The sequence below is a fragment of the Peromyscus californicus genome, unplaced genomic scaffold (assembly GCF_007827085.1).
Source record: "Peromyscus californicus insignis strain IS unplaced genomic scaffold, ASM782708v3 Scaffold_15__1_contigs__length_86483966, whole genome shotgun sequence".
Taxonomy (NCBI): domain Eukaryota; kingdom Metazoa; phylum Chordata; class Mammalia; order Rodentia; family Cricetidae; genus Peromyscus; species Peromyscus californicus.
Genome location: NW_026294447.1, coordinates 20,669,880 through 20,696,831, shown reverse-complemented (window position 1 = coordinate 20,696,831; position 26,952 = coordinate 20,669,880). Strand labels below are relative to the sequence as shown.

Below are 26,952 nucleotides of genomic sequence, written 5' to 3'. Positions count from 1 at the left end.
ATCTAGGAGTGTCATTTACTTAAGAGGGTTTAGGTATGTATAAAATCAATTTTCAGTAAAGACCTTTTACTAAAGTATAAAATCATATATTAGAGAGTAAATACAATATAACAGAGTAACTGCAGATGCTTCAGTGAAATGGTAAGTTTTAAGGAGCGACGCAGGTTAGCATTTTGTGTAAAGTGCAGCATTTTCTGGAAGCTTTTGCACTTGCCTTGATAACTATCATGCAGAGACCTTTCTACTCAGAAGTATGTTTGAGAGCTTTCACGATGGAAACTGAAGACAACTAGAAAGTAGCCGATAACAGGTTGGAACCACCAAGAACCACTTCACCAGTACACTAAGGAGCCGCAACTGCCAACAGTATCTAAGGAGTTAACTCAGAGGTCTGCTGAGCTGGGTATGGCGACGTGTGTCTATAAGCTCAGCACTTGGGAGGCTAGCCTAGGGTACATAGAGAGGTCAACCTGGGCTTATGATAACTCATCTTTAAAAAAGAACAAAACAAAACAAATCTGAATGCTAACTCATATTGTTACTAGAGGAAGTATTTTATTTTAATATTATAGAATGCATGCTTTATCCCAACTTTAGAGAACTTCTCTACATTCAAAAAGGTTAAAACAGTATTATGGCCAGACGTGGCAGTGAACACCTTTAATCTCAGTAGTGGGGAGGCAGAGGCAGGCTGATCTTTGTGAGTTCAAGGCCAGCCTGGTCTACAAACTGAGCCCAAAACAGCCAGAACTATGTAATGACACCTTGTCTTAAAAAACAAATAACCGCAGTGTGTAATATTTCCAAGTGAGTTACTGAGTGATTAGTTACTTTGAAGGAACAGACGGATTTAAAAACGTACCTAATGTAACAAAAAAGCAGAAGAGGCTATCAACAATAGTGTCCATAACAGTTTCCATTTCTGTGTCTGTGATATCTGGCCGATTAATAGCTAAAATAAAGAGAAAAACACAAGCAATCAACATTTACATCTTTATTAAGCTTGCACATATATAACAACATATAGAGACCAACCTGAATTATAAAACAAATATAAAATGTGATCAACATCGGATGGAACTAACTGGGCATACTAAAGTACCTAAGGTCCAAGAAGAGAAGACAGAAAGAGTCATTTCACCAGGCAGCACAAAACCCGAGGAGATACGCTGTCGCTGAGGTGTGAGACTGCCCTCCACCAAACCGGGGAAACGGGTATGAAAACACTTGCTGAACATTGACTCTGGGCCATGCTGTCAAGCACATGAGTAAACTCTCTGCAGAAGCACAGCCCTAAACGCCAGCTCCATGTCTATGAGCAAGAAACAACCTGAGCAGTTGCAAAAGTCCCTCAGGAATGCCCACCTGACTGGTGACTTCCAGCTTCTATGTCTCAGATGATCTCCATTTGACTGAGATGTGTTCTTTACTTTATTGGGTAAGGATGTTAACATCCCATTAAAATTTAGAAGTAAAAGCCGGGTGGTGGTGGCACACGCCTTTAATCCCAGCACTTGGGAGGCAGAGCCAGGCGGATCTCTGTGAGTTCGAGGCCAGCCTGGTCTACAGAGCGAGATCCAGGACAGGCTCCAAAACTACACAGAGAAACCCTGTCTCGAAAAACAAAAATCAAAACAAAACAAAAAAATTTTAGAAGTAAAAAGACAGGAATGCAAATTCTACTCAGTGTTACTGTGTAAGTATTTGAATACTTAAGGAACATCATATTTATTACAAGTTTAGTTATTTTCAATTACTTAACGTTCAGCAGTTTTTGTTTTTTTTTAAATAGACTTATAAATTTGCCTGGACTGGCTGAGTCACTTTTGAAAGAAAAATGATGTATCAAATTTATAAATGCAATGATAAGCGCTTAGTGGAACTTAACAGTAAAGTGTTCTAACTAAGCTTCATAAGCAGGACTTACTGCAGTCTGGGCAATTTAATTGGTCAGGGAAAAAAATGAAAGATGCTTGTTTTTGTTTTTATTAGATTTATAAATAAAATTTCTAAGTTTAATGTAAAGGCTATGGGAAGCTAGGTTTCAAACACAAGGTTAGGTGCTAATTAGTCTGAAAAGTAAACACACTGCAAACAGACTTCTGTGAATAAAAACCACCATCAGAAATCTCACAAAAGCCCAAGGATGGTGGTGCAGACACCTGTAAGTCTTTTGGAAGCTTGAGGCAGGAAGAGCCCAACACTGATGTCAGCCTGTGCTACAAAACAAGATCTTGTGTCCAAAAATACATACTCAAAGTTTTTCTTTAATTTCAATAAGAAAACACATTAGAGATCTCAATGAGCCAAAAGAATGATGTTGTTGGCCAGAACTGAAATAAGTACAGAAAAGTAAAGTATGTTATTTTGTCTAAGGTCAAAGCACCAGATAGTTAACTTTCCCTGTGTGGAAATACTGTCTTATTTAGCATGAGGGAATCACTCCGTGCAAGCTGTTCTGGGGATTCCTAGCAGGTCAGAGAACTGGTACTTAACTGCATTACAGAACCAATTTATTATGTCTTGTTTACCTATGACATAATTTAACCTGAGGCTTTCTTTTCTGTGTACTTTAAGATACACTGCTACAACCAATCCGGAATCACTGTTTCCCCAGTCCCACCACTCAGTTTGCCAAACATTACAATGACTTGTAATATTTGTGACTTTACATACCACGATAAGAAACAAGCTCCTTATTTTGATTACATAAGACAAACATGTCATCTTCCAAAGTAATAAAATTGAGATACTGGTCAAAAACCTAGAAACAAACAAACGAAAGGCTTATGAAGCAACCTTACATTATAGTTATACTAAAATTTAGTTTGGCTGAATAAAATGACAAACATAGGAAAAATTATAATTAAATGCAATAATTAAAAAGTATACCAAGTAGCACGATGCCTACTTATGTAAATATAGAGTTAAGAACAGGAGCTGGCATGGACTCTGGCCTGTCAGCTGGGGAACATGCATGGGACCAAGCCAGGCCCTCTGAATGTGGGTGACGGTTATGTGGCTAGAGCTGTTTGGGGAGCCCTTGGCAGTGGGACCAGGACTTATCCCGGTGCATGAAATGACTTTTTGGAACACATTCCCTATGTGGGACACCTTGCTCAGCCTGGACACAAGGGGGAGGGACTTGGTGTGTCGGACTTCGTTGACTCCCCAAGGAGACTTACCCTCTCTGAGGAGTAGATGTGGGGGTGGGATGAAGAAGGGGGGTGGGGCGGAAGAAGGGGAAGGAGGTATGTAAAATGAAAAAATGTTTTTAAAAATAAATTTTAAAAAAAAAGAGGAGCTGAAGAGACAGCTCAGGGGTGAAGAGTGCTTGCTTGCTCTTCCAGAGGACCTCAGTTCGGTCCACGAACCCACACCAGGTAGCTCACCACTGTCTATAACTCCTGCCCTCTTCTGGCCTCCACTTACTCCCACACACATGTGGCATACATTCACACACGGACACATAAATTAAAATATGCATTTTAAAAGGTTAAGAATAATAAAAACAAAAAACAAAGAAACAAAACAAAAATATTTTAAAACAATGAAAACAAATTCGGGGCAATAACAGGAGTAACATTTTCAGAAAACAAAACTTAAGATATAAAAAGTGAAATTGTGGTTGTGATGGGAATGTGTATCCTTTTGAAGGAAAACCACAATTTACAGTTCTCTACTCTGTAACCATGTGTTCTGTTTCTGCACCGTCACTTGTATAAACGCACCAGGGAAGTCACTGTGGTTCGGTTAGACCACCAGGGGCTGGGCAGGTGGCTCAGCAGGTAAGAGGCCACGCTGTTTACCAGGGGACCAGAGTTCGTTTCCCCGCACCCTCTTCAGGTTGCTCAGAGCTGCTTAACTCCAGCTCCAGGAGATCTGATACCCTCTCCTGGCCCCTACGTGTGTACATACATACAGACACATAAATAAAATTTTAAAAGTATTCTAAAAAACTAGCTGAAAGATACTAAATTTAGCTAGAAAACTGAAGACAGCTCCTATGATGTTGTATTAAAATAATGAGAATTTGTAAGCAACACCACACAGGAAGAAGTCGTCTTTAAAGGTACTCACAAACAGCAAAGGGTTCTGTGTGTGCAACTGTGTACTTCATCTTTCCTGTCTATACAATCCCTACAACTTTACTCTGTGTCCTCTCAAAATTCAAGAGGCACACGGAACAGCAGGGGAAAGCCAGGGGTTCATCTGAGAGTGTGCTTGTAACTGAGGTGGGAGCTGACTAAGATGTCACTGGAATGATGGTCTGTTGCACATTTTTATCCTTCCAGGACACTCTGTGGTGTGGGACCTGCTTTCCTGAGTAAGAAGATCTGAAGATAACATGGTGACTGACAGTAGTGACGAGAGACAAAACAATGTCTACGTAAGCACGGGCAATGTACAACAAAACTGTCAAACTGTTTCTAAAGTGAGCCACAAGGATCCCGAGAATCCCAGCCTGACACAAATCTCAATCTACTTTTCATTTCTGTCTCACAAGTCAGTGAGGAGTAAATTCTTCTAGTCCGCTTTATTTTTCCTCCTTGAAGTTAAAGACAATTTAAGTGAACTTGTTTTGTTTTGTTGCTGAATTTTACACTGACAATGTTCTCAACCAAATGACTCTTACCTTGGCGACCTGTGTCACTGCACTGGCGGCCAACGCTGCATTTGCAATATCTTCCAGTTTACTTCTTGAAATCGCAGAAATAAAATTTAAGTAATAGGATTCATAGAGCTGATTTCGAAGATCCTAGAAATACAATCACTGTGTCACTCTTGGAGCAGAAAGGGCACCAGCGAAGAGAAAGCTCTGGTACTGAAAGCTAGGCTTTGGAGCATACGACCCACATTTGAAAGACAGGACTATAAATGACAAAAAAGTGCTCTATAAGAACAAAGTACTGCCATGACAGCTACTTGGCCACTGAAATATATCTTAATAATCAATGTTATAAAAGCACATTATCAACAAAATCCCATTAGCTACAATATAGTACAAACTGATTGGCATCTCAATCTGCAGTTTTCCTTAGAATACACAGAAGTGCACAGTACCACATGGCATCCCCAGATCCAAGTACTCAGGTGGATGAGGATATCACAAGTGTGAGGCCTGCTGGGGGCATGACAAACCCTGTCTCAAGCTGTTTTATTTTAAATCCACAAGTAGCTAATATACTATCTAACATAATTAAATGCTGATTGTATCTGGCAGACACTAACTTGAATTCCTTTGGTCATATAACACAAGAAGTAATTCTTTCATTGCATACAGATGTGTTCATTCCAAATACTGACTCTAGAAGTATTTATTCTCACTCAAAAGCAGAATTTAATTCATATACTTTCTTTTTTTTTTGGTTTTTCGAGACAGGGTTTCTCTGTGTAGCTTTGCGCCTTTCCTGGAACTCATTTGGTAGTCCAGGCTGGCCTCGAACTCACAGAGATCCGCCTGGCTCTGCCTCCCGAGTGCTGGGATTAAAGGCGTGCGCCACCACCGCCCGGCCAACTTTCTTATTCAGTTTTTAAAATACTCTTAGACACTAGGCATAGATACCTAAATATTTCCACAAATATAAGATGTAGTAGGCATTTTCAAGCATATATGTATGTAAGATTTAATGTTACCAAAATTTTATATGTGATCAATTTTAAGATGTATGACTGTGAGCTGGAGTATGTGTGAGGACAAGGCTCAATAGTGCAGTGGTTTAGCAAAGAGGAAAAGAGTGTTCACGCTCAAGGATAGACAGAGTAACTGCTACTGGGAACCATGCTTGTCACTGTCAGAGAAAGGAGTTCAGGTTCACAAAGGAAGAGAGAAATCTAGGATGACTCATACGTTAAGAAATCAAAATGGATTTGGAGGTTATTTGTCTGGCAGGTAATGAGAAAAGATGAAGCATTACTAAAACAAATGCACACATAAAAGCACAGGTGTGCATATGTACACACGTGTGACAGCCTGTTACAGCGAGTGTGTCTGACGTTGAGATATACACATTCTTATCTGCAGAAATTAACCAGGTCCTTAAACAAGGGACTGAATCTGAGGCTTGCACAGAGACTACAGGATGAGACTGGAACGTGTTCTCATGAGGGAGAGTAAGTGGTTAAAGAGTTGCCACACATTTCAAAAGCACACAGACCACAAACAAGTAAAAGCCAATTCAATTCCCATAAGTTTGTAATGAAGGAGCCTAAGGATGGCATTGGAAACAACATCATTTATTAAACAAACAAACAAACAAACAAACAATAAAGGGAAAAAAGCTATATTCTAAACACCACAAAACATTATTAAAAGAAATTCACAAAGGTCTAAATATCCCACATTTGTAGATCAGATATTTTGAAATTATTAGGGTTGTATTCCCAAATTGATCTACATCATTGGTTATCAACCTGTGGGTCTCGATCCCTTAGGGGGTCACATAACAGATATTTATATTATGATTCATAACAGTGGCAAAATTACAGTTGTGAAATAGCAACAAAGCAATTGTTTGGTTGGCGTCACAACAACATGAAAAACTGTATTAAAGGGTCACAGTATTAGGAAGATTGAGAACCACTGAGCTGTAGATTCATCAGTCACTTTAAAACCCTAAGTGGTTTCTTTACAGAAAGTGACAAGTAATCCTAAAATTCACTTGAAAATTCAAGGGCTCAGAAAAGTCAAAATAATCTTGAGAAGTAAGCACAACATGGGAGGTAACAATTTCTCCGTTTCAAAATGAACCTCCAAGAAAGAAAAGTCAAGAAATAGGGCACGGGGATAGAATAGCCGCAGTGACACTGGGATGGAATTCAGGGTCCAGAAAGAAACTCAACATCTGGAACTGACAGGGCAGCTAACACTAGTCACTGAGGAAGTAATCCCTTCAATAAGCAATGCTGGATGACTGGGCAGCTACATGAAAGAGAATCAAGCAGACACCTATCTACTATCATGAATAAAAATCACCTCCAAGTGGGCTTAAGGTCTAAATATAAGGGCCAGAAACATAAAACTTGTCAAAGAAAACATGGAATTGGGTGTTTCTTAAATATGACAACAGGAGGTGGTGGCGCACACCTTTAATCCCAGCACTTGGGAGGCAGAGCCAGGTGGATCTCTGTGAGTTCGAGGTCAGCCTGGTCTACAGATTGAGTTCCAGGACAGGCTCCAAAGCTACACAGAGAAACCCTGTCTTGAAAAATCAAAAACCAAACAAACAAACAAAACAAAAACAAAAACAAAAAACCTGACAACAGTAGCATACACAGCCAAAGGAAACACCCAAACTGGATTTCATAAAATTAGTAATTTTGTGTTCCAAGGGCACTAACAAGAGGGTGAAGGCAACCTGCAGAAGGGGTGAAACTACTTAACATGTGAGCCTGACAGTGTCCAGCACACCAAGGGCTCTAAGAAGCTGGGCTTGCTGGTGCTGGGACTAAAGGCAGCAAGGCAGAAGGACTGCAAACTGAAGGCCAGGCAAGGGCCACAGTGAGAGTCCCTGTATCCAAAAAGACAGAAATCTAAAAAGTATGCTATCAAGTCCATGGTTAAAAAGACAATCCAAGTAAAAAGTGAATCAGAGTGGTGCATGCATCCAGGGTGGAGACAGAACAATTAGGAGCTCAAGGTCATCTTGAGAGACAGTCAGTTCAAGGCCAGCCTGGGCTACATGAGACCCTGTCTCTTTTTCTTTTTTTAAAGAAGGAGGCAAGGATATAAAGACATTTCTTTAAAAGTGTGAAGTAAATATGTTAAAAGGCGCTTACTACCATTAACCACAGAACTGAATAGAAGCTGTAGTGGGGTTCCTGCTTCATATCCTTTAGGCCACAATCAAATGGCAGAGATAGTGCAGTAAGCGCCCAGAGACACCAGACGGACGCTCACACAGTCAGTGGGGACAGGAGACTACCGTCGGTCTCTAAAAAGGTTAAATACAGAGCTATCATTCGAAAACTCTGAATTCCTTTCCTGGGTACTTTATGAAGACAAGAAAAATGAAAACATGTCCAAACAGAAACTTGCACATGAATGTTTATAGAAGAGTTATTCATGACAGTCAAAATGTGGAAAAACCTAAAATGGATAAATAAATTTGACATATCCATGAAATAGAACATTATTCTCCCATAAAAAAAGAAAAAAGCACTGATACATGTTACAATATGGATAAACTCTGAACATTGAACTAGGAAAAAGAAGCCAGACTACATGTTACATGATTCCACTTGAACATAATGTCCTGAATATATAAATGGAATAAAACAGAAAGTAACCCAGAGACAGGCGGAAGAAGGTTAGGGATTGGCCATGAAGAAGTTAGAGATCCAAAGTATCTTTTTGAGGTGGTAAGTATGTTCTAAAAGTGACTGTGGCTACAGCTGCACAATTCTGTGAATAAGTTATAGTCTATATGAGGGTTACACTGAAACAGAGCTGTTATTTAAAAAAGGACTAGTAGGCAGACCCTCTTCAGCTGGCTTTGTGCAGAGTAGAGGGGAAGCTAGGTAAATGAAGTTTAATATAAAATGTAAGACCTTCATTAAAAATGGGAATAGCAGCTGAATGTGATGGTTGATAACAGATGTGACTTGTGGCAACACTACTGGCTACCTACCCAATAAACCACCCCCATTCCTTGCAAAAAGAATCCAGATTTTCGGGAGGCAGAGCCAGGTGGATCTCTGTGAGTTCGAGGCCAGCCTGGGCTACCAAGTGAGTTCCAGGAGAGGCACAAAGCTACACAAAGAAACCCTGTCTCGAAAAACCAAAAAAAAAAAAAGAATCCAGATTTTCTTTGGGGCAGTAATAATCTAATTATTAACATCCACAGTCTTTCTTGCAGCTAACTGTACTCAGGGAGACTTAAAGGAGTCCTCTGGGAGTTTCTGGAAAGACCTAAGTTTCCAGGTCAAACTCACCAGTCAGGACTGCAGAGTTCATTTACACAGATTCAGGGTCGGCAGCTACCTGGTCGCCTTGCATTCATGACACAATACGGAGGACGATGAAAACAAACGGGAGGGTTAATCTCAGTTGTCAACTTGATGAGGTCTGGAATCACGTGGGGGATGGCCCTCGGCAACTGAGGTGAGAGGTCCACCCACTCTCTGGGTTCAAGCCTAGTCTCCATGAGAAGGAAAAGCCACCTGAGCGCATCCATGCACTTCACTCCTCTCATACTCTTGACAGCAGATACAAAGTGACAGCTGCCTCGGTGTCTGCTGCTGTGACTTCCCCACAAGGGACTGTGACCACAAACTGAGGGGAAAGTAACTAAGACATAAAGAAACTAAGAGGATGGATCAAAGAGGCAGGGGACTTGCTTAGTGAGTGTATAGCCATCCTATACTGCACACTTCCTGGTCTCAGCCCTCCTGTCACCTAAGAAAAGTAAAACCCTGCCTTTAAAGCTAGTACAGTTAGGTTTTCGATTTTCAAATTTGTTATCGTTGCTTGTTTTGAGACATGGTCTCACTATGTAGCATAGAGGGGCCTCAAAACTTGTTATGTAGCCCGGGTCTTCAACCAACAATCCTCTTGCATCACCTTGATGTTAGAATTAGAGGCAGGCTCCACTAGGCTCTACCAAGTATGGTGATATTTTATTTGTACTGAAATGTGATTTTATTTGTATGTTAATAAATAATAAATAAAGTTGCCTGGGGGTCAGAGCTAATAGCAAGCCATAGCAGAGCCGGGTGGTGGTGGTGCATGCCTTTAATCCCAGCTCTTGGGAGGCAGAGCCAGGCAGATCTCTGTGTGTTCAAGGATACAGCCAGCATGGAGACACACGCCTTTAATCTCAATACCAACCATAGAAGACCTGGAGGTCTGTACAGACGGGCAGTGACGAGGTCATGTGGTTGGGTTTACAACCAATGAGAAGGCAGACTAGGAAGTCAATAAAAAGCACAAACACAGAGGAAGTAGGTCTCTTTCGGAGAGGTAGGACAACAGTGAAGGGTAAGGTTTTTAAGCTCTTAGCTATTGCTCTGACCTCTTGGCTTTCATCTCTGCATTGGCTCTGTGTTTCTTATTCAATAAGACGGTTACATCTACAACCAAGTTCTTTAGTAAGGTCAGATTTAGTATTTACTGATAAAGTACTTCTGCAGCCAAAAAATATGAATCTACTCTATTAAAATATAGTATCAAAAATCAAAGTGGAAGCTGGTAAAGGAATTTATGATTCTCTATAATGAGCATCTAAGATTTTTTTTTTAAAGAAAAGTCTGCTTTGACATTCAAACAATAAGGTGATTTTAAGTTTCAGATAAAATAAGAATCCCGATCACCTGGCACATTCTGTCAATATTTTCTTCGGTTGGCATCACAAAGTACACAGCAGGAACATCTGGAATTGGGTCTCGGTCTGAGTGCAGAAGACTAGAAGACAGAAACAGCAACAAGTCATTTTCCCCTCAGGCACTTTTTAAAAAGACAGTTTAAAACAGCATTTCCCAGGCTGGAGAGATGGCTCAGCGCTTAAGAGCACTGGCTGCTCTTCCAAAGGACCTGGGTTCAATTCCCATCACCCACATGGCAGCTCAAACTGTCTCTTAAACTCCAGTTCCACGGGCTCCAGCATCACCATACAGACATACATGCGGGCAAAACACCAATGCACATGATATAAAAATCCACATTGCTGGCATTAGCAACATCCATTTGTAGGATCATTTCTTTTTTTTCCCTATTTACACATTTTTAGCATTTTGTATGGACAGACATTCTCCTTTATCACCACCCTCCTTGAAGGACAACTAAATACATTCAAAATCAACATCATTTTCATAGAAATACAGGGAGAGGGTGGGTGGAGGAAAGCAACGTTGGTACCTTTGGAGGGAATGTATGAATTTAAGCACACATGGATTAATCACCATTTAAAAATGAAAATAAAAGAAGGCAGGGCAGTGGTGGCTCACGCCTATAATCCCAGCACTCGGGAGGCAGAGCCAGGTGGATCTCTGTGAGTTTGAGGCCAGCTGAAAAAAACAAAAGAAAAGTAAAAAATATTTCCTTACAGCCTAACATTAACTGCTTTTTGTTGCTTTTTATTTTCTGCATGAAGCTGTGGGTTGAAACCAGGAGTTTGCATACACTAAGCACATTTTACCACTGAGCTACATTTCTAACTCTACTTTGATCAATCAATGCTTCTGAAGAGAATGCACAGGAGATCATCTAAGAATCTTAATGGGGACATGTTACAGTTTTCTCTTGGTGATTCAGGGAATAATTTCACATTATAAAACTATTCATCATTGTAACATTTTAGTTATGATGTTTATGATAGGAAATATGGTAGCATTCTAGGTATGTAACTCTTTAGTCATCTCTCTGTAATCAGCAAGAGTGAAAAGTGTTCATGCTGCCAGAAGAGATGCATTTAATAACCTCCCATCTGTCCAGCAATGAGAAGTAAGTGATGGCAGTCATAGGCTTTTTTCTTTGCGTGTTGTCTGCCCAACTATGCACATGGTAATAACCACCATTCTAGAAACCTGTGGTTATTTCCTTCAAATCGGCCTACACCAGCTTTCAGAGCATAAAATCACAGACGGATTTTATTCAGGCGAGGCCAGGCTGTCAGGGACTGTCCACGGCTATACAGCCTTTCTGTGCTCTGCTGACAACAGTTCTCTGCTTCCTCTACTCTCCAACAAGCAGACTATCTTGTCATCCTCGGACCAGTGGGGAGTTAGATCTCACTTCTGTCTGTCACTGCTGCTAAGCCACTGTGAGTTATCAGACAAACAGCACAGCACTAGTGGACAAATATGGCAGCAGTTCCGTTATTAACTAGTTGTCCAACTATGTGGCAGTCACATTTTCTGAACTATAGTCTGTTCACTAGTAACATAAAGAAGTTAAATACTTAGTAAGGTGCCAGTGGTAAGCCAGACATATTTAAAAAGTACTAGCGTAAGGACAGCTTCAAGCTGTCAAGCATCAAGACCACTTTAGTAAGAATTAATGTTAGCAATTTCAAATCTAATGTAAGAGGAGGGGCTGGAGAGATGGCTCAGTAGTTAAGAGCATATACTGCTCTAGCAGAGGACCCGACTTTGATTCCAAGCTCCCATGTCAGGCAGCTTAAAACCATCTGTAAACTCCAGCTCCGGAGGATCTGAAGCCTTCTGGCCTCTGACAGCACCTCTCTGCATGTGTGTATAACACCACACAGACACACATACAGACACATACTTAAAACTAAATCTTTTTTAAAAGTTTATTTCATGTGCATTGGTGTTTTGCCTGCACGTGTGTCTGTGTGTCATGTGTGTCTAGTTCTAGATCACCTGGAACTGGAGTTACAGACCATTTTAGCTGCCATGTGGGTGCTGGGAATTGAACCCGGGTCCTCTGAAGAGCAGCCAGTGCTCTTAACCGCTGAGCCATCTCTCCAACCCTAAAAATAAATCTTAAAATAACAAAACAACAAACAAATCAACATAAGAGGACAATGGTGGTGCATGCCTTTGATCTCAGCATTCCGGAGGCAGAACCAGGTAGGTTTCTGAGAGTTCAAGGCCAGTGTGATATGCCAGGGTCTGACGAGATGGCTCAGCAGGCAAAGGTGCTTTTGGCACCTTTTGCCTATAGACCTGAGTCTGACTCTGGAACCCAAATGGTGGAAGTAGAGAAGATTCCTGCAAGTTGTCCTCTGACCTCCACATGTGCCTACCCACAACCACTACACATACAGATAAATAATTTTTTAAAAGTAGAATCAACGCTACATAATATTCTAACTCATTACATAATTGAAGATTTTAAGCTGATCAAAGCAAATTCTGATATGATACTCACTGGCAATCTTATATTATGAGTAAAATAGTATATTTCAATTAAATAAAATATCATAGAATAAAAACTGATTCTAACATCATAAATAGACAAAACATAAGCAGGTTAAAACTCCATAAAATTGGATTCCTTTAGTACATAAGAGTACTGGCTTCTCTTCAGGTACAGTTTTCCTCCAGATGGTCTACCAAGATGTCTATAAAGTAGTGGAATTTATTATCAAACATATCAGACAATTCAACTTGGCAATCAAGAAAGCAAAGGTTTGATGGCTATTACTTCATTTAGTCACTTAAAATGCTCATGCTTCTGATAAACTAATTTAGACTCTTAAAGCATATTTAAATTAGGTAAAATCTTTTAGAGGTTGAGGAATGCCAAAGAGCACTAGTTCTTTTTCTTCAAAAATATTCAAGAATACTGGAAAATGAAACAAATATTGAAATTCTGGAATTACACAGCCTCAGAGTGAAACTATTTTTAACCTCAGAAAAAGGATTACGTTGGTACTGTGACTTAATATTAATTTTCTCTGCAAACAGTCCTTCAAAATTTGACTTCAAGGTGAGCAAAGAAATCTTTCTCAATAAATGTGAAAATAAATGTACTGTTAGAAATACGTTAAAACTCACAGATGCAAAGTGATCCCCATGTCTCTCAGCTCCTTCACAGACAGCAGAGGAGAGATGATATCTTGGCCAAATCTGTCATAAATGAGTACCTTTAAAAAAGTGGTTTGTTTAAACATCATTATTAACGAACAACCAACGGAGAACCCACATTAAGATAACACTGAAGTCAAGTTCATTTAGTATCATTATACTGAATTCTTTTCCATGTTCAATTTAGTACTTCCATCACTACCCAAATGCTTATCCGTATAGTTATATAGTCTTTAAAACATTATCAGTTAGGTTTAAATAAAACAACAATTTTAGAAACTTTTTATAAAATATTCTAAGTTTAAAAATCAGACTATAGAGTCTTTATTTAACCTCTGATAAAGAACTTTAAACATACAACAAATTCATACTTGCCTTATTTTTTTTCCTAGTCCATATATATATCCTTTCTAAGACCATGTAAAGATGAGATAAAAACTTAGCCCCCTTTAAGACTAAGATACGGGGCTGAGGATATGGTTCTGTGGTAAGAGCACTGGCTGCTCTTCAAAGGACCCAGGTTTCATTCACACCACTCATATGGCAGTTCACAACCATCTGAAAATCTAGTTCCAGGGGATCCAACACCCTTTTCTGGCCTCTGCAAGCACTAAGCACTCACATGGTACACACATATATATGCAGGGAAAACACCAATAGACATAAAATAAAAACCCTAAAACATAGCAAGTTCCAACATTACAAAGACATTGACTTGAAATGTTAAGTCCCTAAGCCTGACGCAGTGGCTCATACCTGTAATGGCACACTCGGGCAGAGGCACTGAGTTTGAGGCCAGTCTAGCCTACAACTCAAGACAACGTCTTAACAATATCAACCACAAAAACGAACAAAAACCACAAATAAAACAAATGTCCCCGGATATGGAACTCCACTTCAGCCTGCTAATTCACTATTAGTTTTGGAGGTTGGGCTAACTAATGAGATCTTCAACGGTTGGCTGTCCAAGTGTCGTAGTGACTCTTCATAGAGAAAGAAACGGCTATGAGGTGAACTTCTGCTCCTGTTAGTACATGTTATTCTTAAATGCCAGGAATCTCTTTAGATTCCTGTGCCTCTACAAGGTGCTCCATCTTTCAAAACTCCTCTCTATTTAAACCTTCAGCATACAGTAGCCCCTTACCTGCACCTTCGACCTCTGCAGTCTGTTAGCTGTAGACAAGCATGGTCAAAAGACATTACATGGAGAATTACAGTACTACACAACCCATAATGTAAACTACTCGGAGCAGCATGAACAAGTTTCCCATGTCCTAGTCCACTCTAGCAAAGCCTCCTGCAGTTCTGCTCTACAGTGCCTACAGCATGAGCAATCTGTGTCCAGTGTGCCTCCCACTCTTCAGTCACCCAATGCTGTGTCGTTATATATCAGATCTACTGCCACACTCCCACAGTGCCTGCCTTCCAGTAACCTTTGTTTTCCTTTACAATCCCTTGAAAACACAGGAGCAGAGATGCTGGCAATAGTCACTATTGGTAATTTCTTCTGAACCTAATCTACAAAGTAAACGTTACCACAACTACATGTATATAGAGAGGGGGAGCTATACATAGTCCCTAGATATTCTGGGGGTTTGGTTCTAGGACCCTCCCAGCTACCAAATCCTTGGATACTCAAGTCCCTTCTACAGAATGACAGAGCACTGTACATATCCTACACGATCCTCCTGCATACTACACATGCTATGTACACAACTGTATTGTCTAGGGGCTAATAAAGAAAACAAAAATATTCATGAATTCTAGTTAAAATATACTAGAAATTTCTTCCAATTATTATCATTTCAGGGCTAAAAAAGGCCACAGTTCCCACCAAGGCAGCTCTTACCTTCCATACTGGTTCCCCAGTGCTGTTTTTAACATGTGGCACATTGAAATTCAGCATGCGCTTCAGAGCCACTGAAAAGAAAAGTTTACACCATCAGTTATTTAGAGCAGGCTTTTGTTTTTTCCTCACTATAAACAAAATGCATAAGTGAATGCTAACAAAACTGACTAATGAAATGATGGGATGTGTAAAAACTAGGGTCAGATCTTATAAGATAATTTCATCAACAGCCAACTGGCATCCATTTGGGAGCAAAAAAAGAAGGCACCTGTCCCAAAAGAAGCTGTGAAAACTTCAGAAAAAAAGCACTTCGGGGTCTGGGGATAAAGCTCAGTGGTCAAGCTCTTGACACATGGGCTTCATCCTTGACATTGTGGGAAACAAAACTGACAAACAGAAACCTCACACTCCTGAAAAAGCACTTTTCTGTTTCTCCTGACAATCCCACACTGCCTTTTATACATGCACCAAAGGAAATTGCTTTGATCATGAACTTGCAACTGCCTTAATAGCTAACTGCTACTGTTGGCTACTAACAATTTGGCTGAAAGCATAGATTAAGAACAATCTTTATAAAAACAAAGATATCTATAGCATGTTTAACTGCTTCAAATGGAAACCCATTACAGTAGGTCTATTTTTTAGTTACTCAAGAGTATAAGCCAATAAACCCACTGAAAGGTTATACAACTTAATTATTTTATAGTCCTGGGGGAAAATGAGACTTCATAATGCAATAGATACTTAATAACCGAAGTTAACCACTTTCAAAAACCAGAGCAGTCATGCTTTATATGCAGCAGTACTTTGTGGTTTTTATTGCTCATCTGTTCACAGACCACAGTAGATAAAAAACATTTTCTAAGGAAAATGAAAATCTACTATGCTGGTGTTACATCTCCGTGTGTGCATATGTCTGTGTGACAATTTTTTTTCTTTTTTAGATATACTCTCAGCAAGTCAGTCTCAAGTTCCACGTATAGCTGAGGATGACCCTGAATTCTAATGTTCTTGCCTCTACCTCCGAAATACTGGGATTACAGACAGGCATGCACCACCACACCCGCTACAAAACAACCGCTTTGTTTCGGTTTTTGGAGACAGGGTTTCTCTGTGTAGCTTTGGAGCCTGTCCTGGAACTTGCTCTGTAGACCAAGCTGGCCCCGAACTCATAGAGATAGGCCTGCCTCTGCTTCCTGAGTGCCAGGATTACCACCACAGCCCCGCTACTCCTTAGTTTTTATGTGGTGCTGGGGATCAAACCTATGACCTCCTGCATGCAAGCACTTGAAATTGAGATGGCCAAGCATTCAAGAAAATGTACAAATCAGGGATTTAAGTCTGGCTACCCATGGGAGGAGGGGAAATGCCCTCCGCCCCACCTCCCATCAATGCCTGAGACAGGTGGAGGAGCTGGCCCTGGGGTCATAAGAATTGGAGGGCTGTCCCTACTTCTCACCAGCTGCAGTACTCAGGAGAGGGGCCCCTGTACCTCGCCTGGGCAACACAATAGAGCTGGCCCTGATAGTTGATAGTTCAGATGTGGGAGAGCCGACCCTGAGGGCATGAAAGCAGAACTGTCCCCACTCCTCGCTCACTGCTGCAAGAGGTGAATTTGTCTGGGCAATGCTGGAGAGCTCACCCTGGTGGTGAGGACAGGGGAGAACTGGCTGGCAGACCAACTCTACAGTTGCCCTGGCCCAGAAACAGGGTTATGACTTGGCCCACCCCAACATCCATCCCATCTATGATCTGTTGGAGCATGTGAAGGGAACTGACATGAAGACTCAAAGCTGCAGGATCTCCACAACACAGGGCAAAAACCCGATATCCAGGAAGAGTCCTACATCAATAGTGTAGCAGAAACCAGAGGCCTCAACCAGACCAATGACTTTACAATCAACACTTGTAAGTAAAGATATATGGACAAAGAGGTTTACAGCGTGACTCACTGTGTCACACTGCAGCTTCCATGATGAGATTTTTAATTTTCTCCCTTTTTGAATTTTTCCCCTTTTTTCTCTTAAATTTTGTTTTATTGGGGAGGGTGGTGCAGGGGTAGAGGGTGGATGTGAAGGGATAGGGAAATGAATGGGATCAAGACATATGATGTAAAAGACTCACAGAATAAAAAACACAGAAGAAAAAAAAAAGGACTGGCTACCTTGAAATCTACTTTATTTTGAGACAGGGCCTTACTATGCAGCCCTGGTTGCCTTGGAACTCACTATGTACACCAGGCTCACAGAGATCTGCCTGCCTCGGCCCCCTAAGTGCTGGGATTATAGACATGTGCCATCATGCCAGGCTACTTTGATTTTTAAAAGCATTTGAATTTTAGGTAATATACAGTAATCTACAGTCCAAACTGTGGTGATGAATCGGCATGTCAGCAGATGTGGTGAGTCAACTGGGATTTCTTAAAGGGAGAAATTAGTTAAAAGAGAGGGTTTTTCCCACGTTAACAATAAATGGGAACACTATTACAATGGAAGGAGTTTGGTCTCTGTTTGGTAATAAACTAAATGATCTGAAAATGGAACAATTAAATGAGAGGATAATTAACTTAGATGGGACTGACAGACTATCAATTATAAACATTATCAGTTTGATCATTCTTACTTTATCTTTAAAAAAGTTGATTTATGAATGTCAAGTTGGTTGATATGAGTGCCAAGATACAAGTCTTAGAAAAACTCATTAAAAGAGATCACAGAGATTTTCAGACCCAGACAGAGGAATTTAAAGGTGAACCAATCTCAGCTTTGCATTATAAGGTTACAGAGAAACAGCTTAAGGCTTTTAAACAGCCAACCTTAATTTATCCAGTAACCTTACAGGAACTGCCAAATGATAGATATACCCAAGACTGTGTAAGAGCTGAATGGACTCCTGTGCAAATGTTAGATTTGAGGAAATTCAAAGAAGTAATAGTCTCATATGGCATGCACTCACCATTTGTGAAGCAGATGTTAAACTCATGGTCAACTTGTAATAGAATTATCCCTCAAGACTGGAGAGATTTGGTTACAGCAGCTTTGGAGGTTGGTCCCCAATTACAATGGAGGATCTGATGTAGGGCTAGAGGTGTGGAAATTTCCCAAGATCAACTTCTTGGAGAGGGCAATTATGCTGATATACAAAGACAGTCTTTATATGATAACCACACCCTGGCTTTATGCCACACAGCAGTCTTGAATGCTTGGGACAGAATTGAAAAAGTAGGAAAGAAAATTGAGTCATTTATTAAAGTTATACAGGGCCCAAAAGAAACCTTCACTGATTTCTTACAAAGACTGACTTTAGCAGTAAATAGAATGATACCAAATTCAGAAAGCTACACAAATAATAATTGAATCTCTGGCTTTTGAAAATGCTAATGCACAATGCAAAAGGGTAATTAGGCCCTTAAAGGCAAGATCAGCACCCTTGGAGGAATGGATCCGAGATACAATCAATATTGAATCTCATAACCATGATGATGCTTGGAGAGGAGAGGTGATTTCCAGAGGTTTGAAGAAAAATAATGGCCAAACTTTGCCAAGAAAAAGTAGGACAGCCCAGAATTCAGAAAATTCAGCTTCATAGATAAGTCTGTCAGATATGCTAGGCCTGTAGGCTGAAGATGGATGCTCCAACATTGCAGAGGAACCTTGAGTGACTGTCCAGGCAGCCAGTTGTTTCTATCATTTCTCACATTTTTTTGGAAATCGCTTGCCTTCACTTCCTATTTATTTAGATAATATTATTTCCTTCACAGGTCTCTGAGGGAGTTGAAGACTAGATAGTTATAGTTTTCCTTGTGAACAAATTCAGAAAAGAAACTCACTGTAACATGAATTCCTAAATAGTCTTATTAATAAAAAACCTGGATCCAGATATTAGGGTGAACGCTGAAAGATCAGAGAGACAGAACAAGCCACAGCCAACCTCACCTTGCCAACTCCTCAGCTGATCCTGTTTCCACGAATCCTCAGACTGAAAACCTCTGAGTCCTCACCCTGAGGGTCTCAGCTGAATGGCTGCTAAAAGCCTCTAGTTCCTGGTCCTCATACCTTATATACCTTTCTGCTTCCTGCCATTACTTTCTGGGATTAAAGGCATGTGCCACCAAGTCTGGCTCTGTTTCCAGTGTGGCCTTGAACTCACAGAGATCCAGATGGATCTCTGCCTCGGGAACGCTAGGATTAAGGGTGCGTGTCACCACTGTCTGGCCTCTATGTCTAATCTAGTGCCTGTTCTGTTCTCTGACCCCAGATAAGTTTTATTAGGGTACACATATATATTGGGGAACACAATATATCACCACAACTTACTAACGAGTTTAAGGTGTAAAAGTTTGAAAGACATCAAAAGATAGTTTTGGGTTGGTAATACAAGTTAGGATAGAAAGTAAATTAGGTTCTACACTTTGGACTTACCAAAATAGGATAAATAATAGTATATTTTGTCTGAATTTGTCAAATGTTAATGGACTGGATATTGTTAATGTAATTCCTGACTATATATTGTATATAGTTATTGTACTTATTGTATATAGTTTTTCTTATATTAGTTATACCCTTCTTGTATTATTGAAATGTGGTAATGTTTGTAGTCTAAGAGATAAAGCTTGCCTGAAGATCAGAGGAGAGAGCCAGGCAGTGGTGGCACACATGTTTAATTCTAGCACTCAGGAGGCAGAGAATCATCTGGATCTCTGTGAATTCAAGGCCACACTGGGCTACATTAGATTAATTCAATCTAGTAGAGAAACAGCGCCAGGCAGTGGTGGCACATACCTTCAACCCCAGTATTTGGGAAGCACACATGCCATTAATCCCTGCACTAGGAAGGTTGATAGGAAGCCAAATGACTAGGTGGAGGAAGGCATGAAGGCATGAAGATTTAGGAACTAGAGGTCTTTTGGTTGAGGACTCAGAGGCATTCAGTCTGAGGATTCGTGGATTGGCTGAGGAGCTGGCAAGGTGAGAAGTGGCTGTGGCTTGTTTCCCATGATCTTTCAGCATTTACCACAATATCTGTCTCCGGGTTTTTATTATAACACCATTTAGAATTTGTGCAACACCAAACTACGAATACAGCAGTATCTAATACACAAACAAATAACCTTACAACATATCCGCCTATTGAAAGAGCTGTTATAAACACTTAAAAGTTAAGGGAGGTAGGTGTGATGCTGCTCAGCACCATCACTGAAAAGAGTGCACTTCAGCACACTGTCCAGTCACCCCCATTAGAACCTCTTTTAGATACCAAAATTCCTTAGATGCTCAAGTCCTTACATTTAATTATAAATCCTTTTGATGATATTTTAAAAATAAAATTTGCATCTAACCTAGGGGGACTCCTTTAAGGTATCAGTACCTAGACCAACGTAAATGACAGGTTGTTTGTTGTACTGCATTAAGGAACAATGACAAGAAAAAGGTCGACGCACATTTAGTACAGTATAATAGTTTTGATTTGCAGTTGTCTGAATCCACAGTTGCAGAAACCATGGATACAGAGAGCTAAGTAAATTAGGATATTTATGTGAGTATATAAACTTTTCTCTTTTTTTTACATTTACTTATTGTGTGTATCTGCATGTATGCACATATGTCATGCCATACGTGTGGAGGCCACAAGACAATTTTGGGCGTTGGTTCTCTTCTTCTACCATACGGGTCCTGGGGATCAAACTCAGGTCATCAGGTTGAGCCATCTTGCCAGTCCAGCCTATTTTTTTTTCCCAGCAAAACGTTGGTTCTATACAATAGTACACATTACCAACAACTGATACCCACTTCAAAGAGTGACAGAGGCTGTGGTATTGCACAAACATACACACAAACAGTACAGACCCAATGCTCCTTCCTGCATTGACTATGCTCTCAGTGTGCTTTCCTTCTATGCCCAGGCACTAAAGACACAAGAAAACCCTATTTCTAGGAGCAGCAGTCATATTCCTGCCTCAATGGCAAGCATGAAGAACCACAGCCTGGGCTGCCATGTAAGCTGGCACCTGCCATTCTCCAGAGTTAATAGATGTTAGTTCATCTCATCGTGAAAGGCCAGTAGCAGCAGATAATATCACATCAGTCTTGGCTCAATTAGGAAAGCTTCTCCAACTTTGAGCCTTGGCTAACTTGTTCAAAGACATTCTGATACAACTAATTTGATAATGAAGCACATGGCGTATGTTTAAAGAGTGATAAAAGAATGCAATTCTACGTCATCAGAGTTTAACTCTCCATGCTTAAATCATTGCTTCTAACAGAAAAGATAAATTAATTTTCTTTATGGGCTCTAAATATACTACCCTACATTCTTACATTTGGTTAAGGTAGTTTTACCCTTACCCAGAAAATTTTCTTCACTTATTTGTATGACTGGTTTTCTCATTCATTCATCCATCCATCCATCCATCCATCCATCCATCCATCCATTCAACAAATGCTTATTGAGTGCTTACCATGTGCTAGATACTGCCCTAAGTATAGGGGATCACATAGAGGAAAACAAACAAACTGAATAAAAATTATGTTTCCTCGTGCAATTTTCATTATTCTTGATGAGGGACAAAGGCCATTTACAAAATAAGTAAACATGTGATGTACGAGATCATGCTAAATGCTGTGAAGAAAAATGGGACCAGGAAAGGAGAAAAGTGAGGTGGGGTATAATTTTAAATAGTGATTGGGAAGGCCTCCTGAGAAACACACATCTGAGTAAAGAACTAGAGGAAGTGAGCCATACAAGTCACTCACCAAGAGGAAACAAATACAGAGGGTGGGAGTATCCAGGTGTGTGGTCAGGGGAAGGGAATACAGTGAGCAAGGTAAGCAGAGACTAGATCATATGTGGACCTGGAGATCACTTCCTTATACCATAAAGAAAGTAAGAAGCTATTAGAAGGTTTGGGGCAAATTAGTGTAGGTGTTATCTGTAAAAGAATGAAAGGGAATAAGGTTGTAAAAGCAAAAACTACAGGTAGAAACTCAAGGAGACTGTGTTGGGGGATAGCAACAGGTACCGGATAGTTGTAGAATAAAACTGGAATGATTTACTAAGAAATCTGAATTGAGTTAAAGTAAAAAAAGAAAAAGAGAAAATCACATGTAGTTTTACATAAGCAACTGTAAGAACAAAGCTTTCATTAACTGATATCAAATGGCCTGCATTCAGAATAGAGGTCTACCTGGGAATCACTAGCTGTGGTAGTTTGAAGGAGAATGGCCCCTTTAGGCTCCGAGAAAAATAATTGGATACCAGAGAGTGGCACTATTTGAAATGAGTAGGAAGTGTGGCCTTGTTGATGAAGTGTGTCATCAGGATTGGGCCTTGAGGTTTCAAAAAGCTCATTCCAAGCCCAGAGACTCTCTGTTCCTGCTGCATGAGGATCTGGACGTACAATTCTCAGCTACTTCTCCAGCACCATGCCTGCCTGCATGCTGCCATTCTCTCCACCAAGACGATAATGGACTAAATCTCTGAAACTAAAAGCAACCCCAAATTAGATGTTTTCTTTATGAGTTGCTGCAGTCATGGTGTCTCTTCACATCAACAGAACACCGACAAAGACACCAGCATATAAAATACTTAAAACAAAGAGGCCAGAAGAGATCACAATAAGAGAAAGAGCAGTTGATGTGGACTGTGCAACACTGAGAAGCAAGGAGATAAGGAAGAACCTGCAAGAGTCACAGGCAACTTATATTAATCCACGAAGCTTTCACAAAGTGGTAGTTGAGGTGACAGAGGTATTTCAGAAGACAAAGCAAGAAACAGGCAAGCTAGTTAACGACTTTGTATCTTAGTTTCTTCATCTGTAAAATTAAGACAACAATAGAAACCACCTAAAACAATGATAAATTCTCAGCACGTAAATAAACTACTAGCTCATCCATCCAAACCGACTACAAACTACTTTGTATCAAAGCATCGTTTACCTAGAATATTCAAGGATTGTTATTCCTAAATATTCTCAATAGAAATCAAGGAAATGTTACTCTTCTTCTTCTTTTTTTTTTTTTTTTTTTTTTTTTGGTTTTTCGAAACAGGGTTTCTCTGTGTAGTTTTGCGCCTTTCCTGGAACTTGCTATGTAGACCAGGCTGGCCTGGAACTCACAGAGATCCGCCTGCCTCTTGAGTGCTGGGATTAAAGGCATGTTACTTCTAATGTTATAACACAAAGAATTTTATTCTTCTGAAAATAAGGCATGATCCACTTACAGTTTAATAACTACTTAATAACTGTAGCATAAGTAAGATAGTAGTAATGTGGAATCTTGCTACAATGAAGTTTATTTCCACCAAAAGACAATATGGTGATATTTTATTTGTGCTGAAATGTGATTTTATTTGTATGTTAATAAATAAAGTTGCCTGGGGATCAGAGCTAATAGCAAGCCATTTAGAAGTCTGGCAGTGGTAGCACACACCCTTAATCCAATCACATGGCAGGCAGAGTCTCTGTGTGTTCAAGGACACAGCCAGCATGGTAACACACGCCTTTAATCCTAGTACCAACCATAGAGACCTGGAGGTCTATATAGACAGGCAGTGATGAGGAAATCATGTGGTTGGGTTTAAAACCAATGAGAAGGTAGAACAGAAAAGCAATAAAAAGACGGGTCATACAGGAGAAGCTCTCTCTCAGGGGAAGGATGGCAATGAGTGGTAAGCTAAAGGCTCTGATCTTTTGGGCTTTTAACTCGGTATTTGGCTCTGTGTTTCTTATTTAATAAGACCGTTTGGAATTTCTTCTACAAGACAAAATATGATATTAGATTTTAATGCTTTACAATGTTTGCATATTAAAAATGTACTATTCTATAAATTCAACGTTTAAAAGGCTCCCTTTCACCAGAACAGTTTTGCTCATGGGTAGAAAGATCTAATTCATTGGTTTTATTAAGCTATTGGACCCAAACTGTTAAGAAAAGCTGGGCTTTTATTTATTTGCAAATAAAATGAATTATCAAGCATTCCTCAAATCATATTTGGACTTTCAAAAACATTTAAGTTACTGCTCTACTGTGTCTCACAGGTTTTACTGAATTATCTACTGAGAAATGTAAAGCACATTTCAGTATGCTTTCTGTTCAGTATGCTACATTCAAATCTCTCAAATTCTTTTTTTTTTTTTAAGACAAGGGAAGGAATCAGGTACAGTCCAAATTCTTCTAGTATGTTGTATTGATTGTAACCAATTATTTTTCATACAAATGAGCATAATTTCAGGAGAATTAAAGTGTAAACATTCTTAATGGCTCACAGCATATTTCTATTCTCTTTGGAATAGTTTCTCAACAAGTAGTATATATAAATCATATATATATTATAAATATATATAGTTATGTATAAATCATTATTTTGGGGCCAATATGCAATTACCAAGTTACTAGAGTTGACGGAAAGTAAGGAAAATCAGGAGTATCTCATAATAAAAAGAAGCTAAGGGAAGTAATATGTATCTTCATATTTTCTGAATAAATGGAAGTTGTACAAATATGCTCTACTTAAGATACAACTATTATACCACTGTAATATTACTAATCTGTCGAACAACTGAAATGGGACGCTGCTAATTTGACATTCTCCAGTCCCTTCCAGCAAGCGGCAGAAGGAAGTCATTATCACCTGGCATTTTTCTTCAGGTTCTCCCAAGACTGGTCCAAAGAAGATGGCATAAAGTAAGGAGCTCTGAGAAGAATACTTAGGTTTTGTAATTACGGCGCAAATGTTGGAAACAGTTTTGAAAAACCTTAGAACTGAAAGTGAAAACCAAGCTAGCCTGGGAGACTTAAAATACGGAGAAACACAAATCTACAGTCCTTGTTAAATGGCAATATAAGAAAGAAAATACCAGCTGCCAATCCTAGCTGGGATGGCCTCCTGAAGCTCAGTAGTTTAACAAAAAGAAATGTAGCAGTGCAGCAACCAGCCTACTGAAGCTCCTTCTCTTGTACCACAGGCAAAGGCTGTAGAGCAAGTCATTTCTTCCCTACAACTTTAAAGGGCCGCAGCTAAAGAAGCTCAACTCCGAGCTGCACGCACAACCAGCGCAGGCGACAGACAGACAGACAAATCGCTGCTCTGCTCAGGTACGAACTGCAGAGAAGGAATAACGAATACCTGTTTGCCTCTCCCGAATGCTGGCAGTTGCCGCCATCTTGCTTCCCACCATCCACTGCCCGGCTGGCACTGGGTGCCTGAAGATGACGTGGCTCACCCTCCCGCCCCGGAAGGAAGCGGAATCAGGGGGCGGGCCTAGAGGGAGCCGACCCGCCCCCTCCGTCCAGCCCTCTCTCTTCGTCCCAGATGTCGGTGTTTCCGGATTTTCCAGCAGCGCTTCCGACCAATCCAGCCGAGCCTTCCGAGGTTTGCTTCTCTGGGCGGGGACATGTGATGTAGGTCCAGCCGTCTGATCGATACCGCGCTTTACACAGGGTTTAAAACGTCGTAAAAATTACAAGACTGTATGAAACGCTGGAAACTGCATTTTCGTGATTCCCTTTACAGCAGAAATGCCCTTTCCCTATTTTCTCTGAAAACGTTTACTACAAATGCTGCAAATTTCTGTCTCATTTCGTAAGCAAAATGACCCAGCTTTATGGTTTTGGTCAGCTAGGGTAAAAAATCACGGAGGAGCCAAATGGCAGTGAGAATTCAATACAACCACGAACATTATTCTGAAAAGAATCTGGATGATCACAGCCTGGTTTGGTACATTTTAAACTCTGTAATTATGAAACAAATCCCTTATCGACCATTTATATAATAGATTTTGTTAATGTCAAAAAATATATACAACTTATTACCAATTCAGTGAATTCACTGATAACATTTCATTAAAGGGTTAATTCTGAAGCAATCGGATTCTGAGATAAAAATCATACCTTCAAAAATTTGGCTTTCGAAATAACAAAATTATTTTTTCTATTTTTTAAAGGCAAGATTACATTTTACAATAAAAACATGGGCTTTATTTGACAGATTAAAAAAATATGTTTATCTTTATAAAATAACAGGCTCTTGTTTTTTAAACCACCAGGAAATACATTAGCCTAGAATCAGGATTCTGCAAGAATTAAAGCTTTTATTTTATAGCTGACACATGCATTAGGAAATCAAATAGAATGTTTATTGAGGTTTTCTTCAGTGCTATTACTAATATTTTAAAGGAAGCTTCAACAACCTAGGTGTGTTGTAGTGAAAATTATTAACAGTTTCTGCCTTAAGGAAAATATTCTGGATTCTAGCATCCACGAACTATGAAGCATAATGGCATTTCCACCTTGCAGTGAGTTCAATTTTAGTCACCTGAGCATTCCCACTTTTCAGTACAAATTTGCCATTTAACCATTTAAGTTCTACCATAAACGCCTTCCAAGACTATATGGCACATTAATATAAAATACTAAGACAATGCAAACATTTATACAGTGTGTTTCTGTTGAATAGTGTGTAGTGTAGGGAATAAACAAAGAAAAATACACCCCACGAAAGAATAACTATATAAAACAGTCCTTGCAAAGCAAATACCAGTATTTTCTCTTGGTCTTATTATACTTACCTTGTATTATTACAATCAGAATAAAAATCATGGCTTCAGAATGTTAATT

The 26,952-nt window shown here is 39.8% G+C and overlaps 1 protein-coding gene across 1 annotated transcript in view; it reads right to left on the bottom strand.

The window, feature by feature from the left end:
* Window positions 1–25,588, bottom strand: part of Scfd1 (sec1 family domain containing 1) — an 80,805-nt gene extending 55,217 nt beyond the window's left edge. The window contains exons 1-7 of the mRNA XM_052738486.1: window positions 25,463–25,588; window positions 15,341–15,411; window positions 13,462–13,550; window positions 10,312–10,402; window positions 4,637–4,759; window positions 2,677–2,764; window positions 863–952 (exon numbers count right to left, since the gene is read on the bottom strand). Of these exons, the coding sequence (XP_052594446.1) occupies window positions 863–952; window positions 2,677–2,764; window positions 4,637–4,759; window positions 10,312–10,402; window positions 13,462–13,550; window positions 15,341–15,411; window positions 25,463–25,514 (604 nt within the window). The 5' untranslated portion in view covers window positions 25,515–25,588. The remainder of the gene's footprint in view (window positions 1–862; window positions 953–2,676; window positions 2,765–4,636; window positions 4,760–10,311; window positions 10,403–13,461; window positions 13,551–15,340; window positions 15,412–25,462) is intronic.
* Between the last annotated feature and the right edge of the window lie 1,364 nt (window positions 25,589–26,952).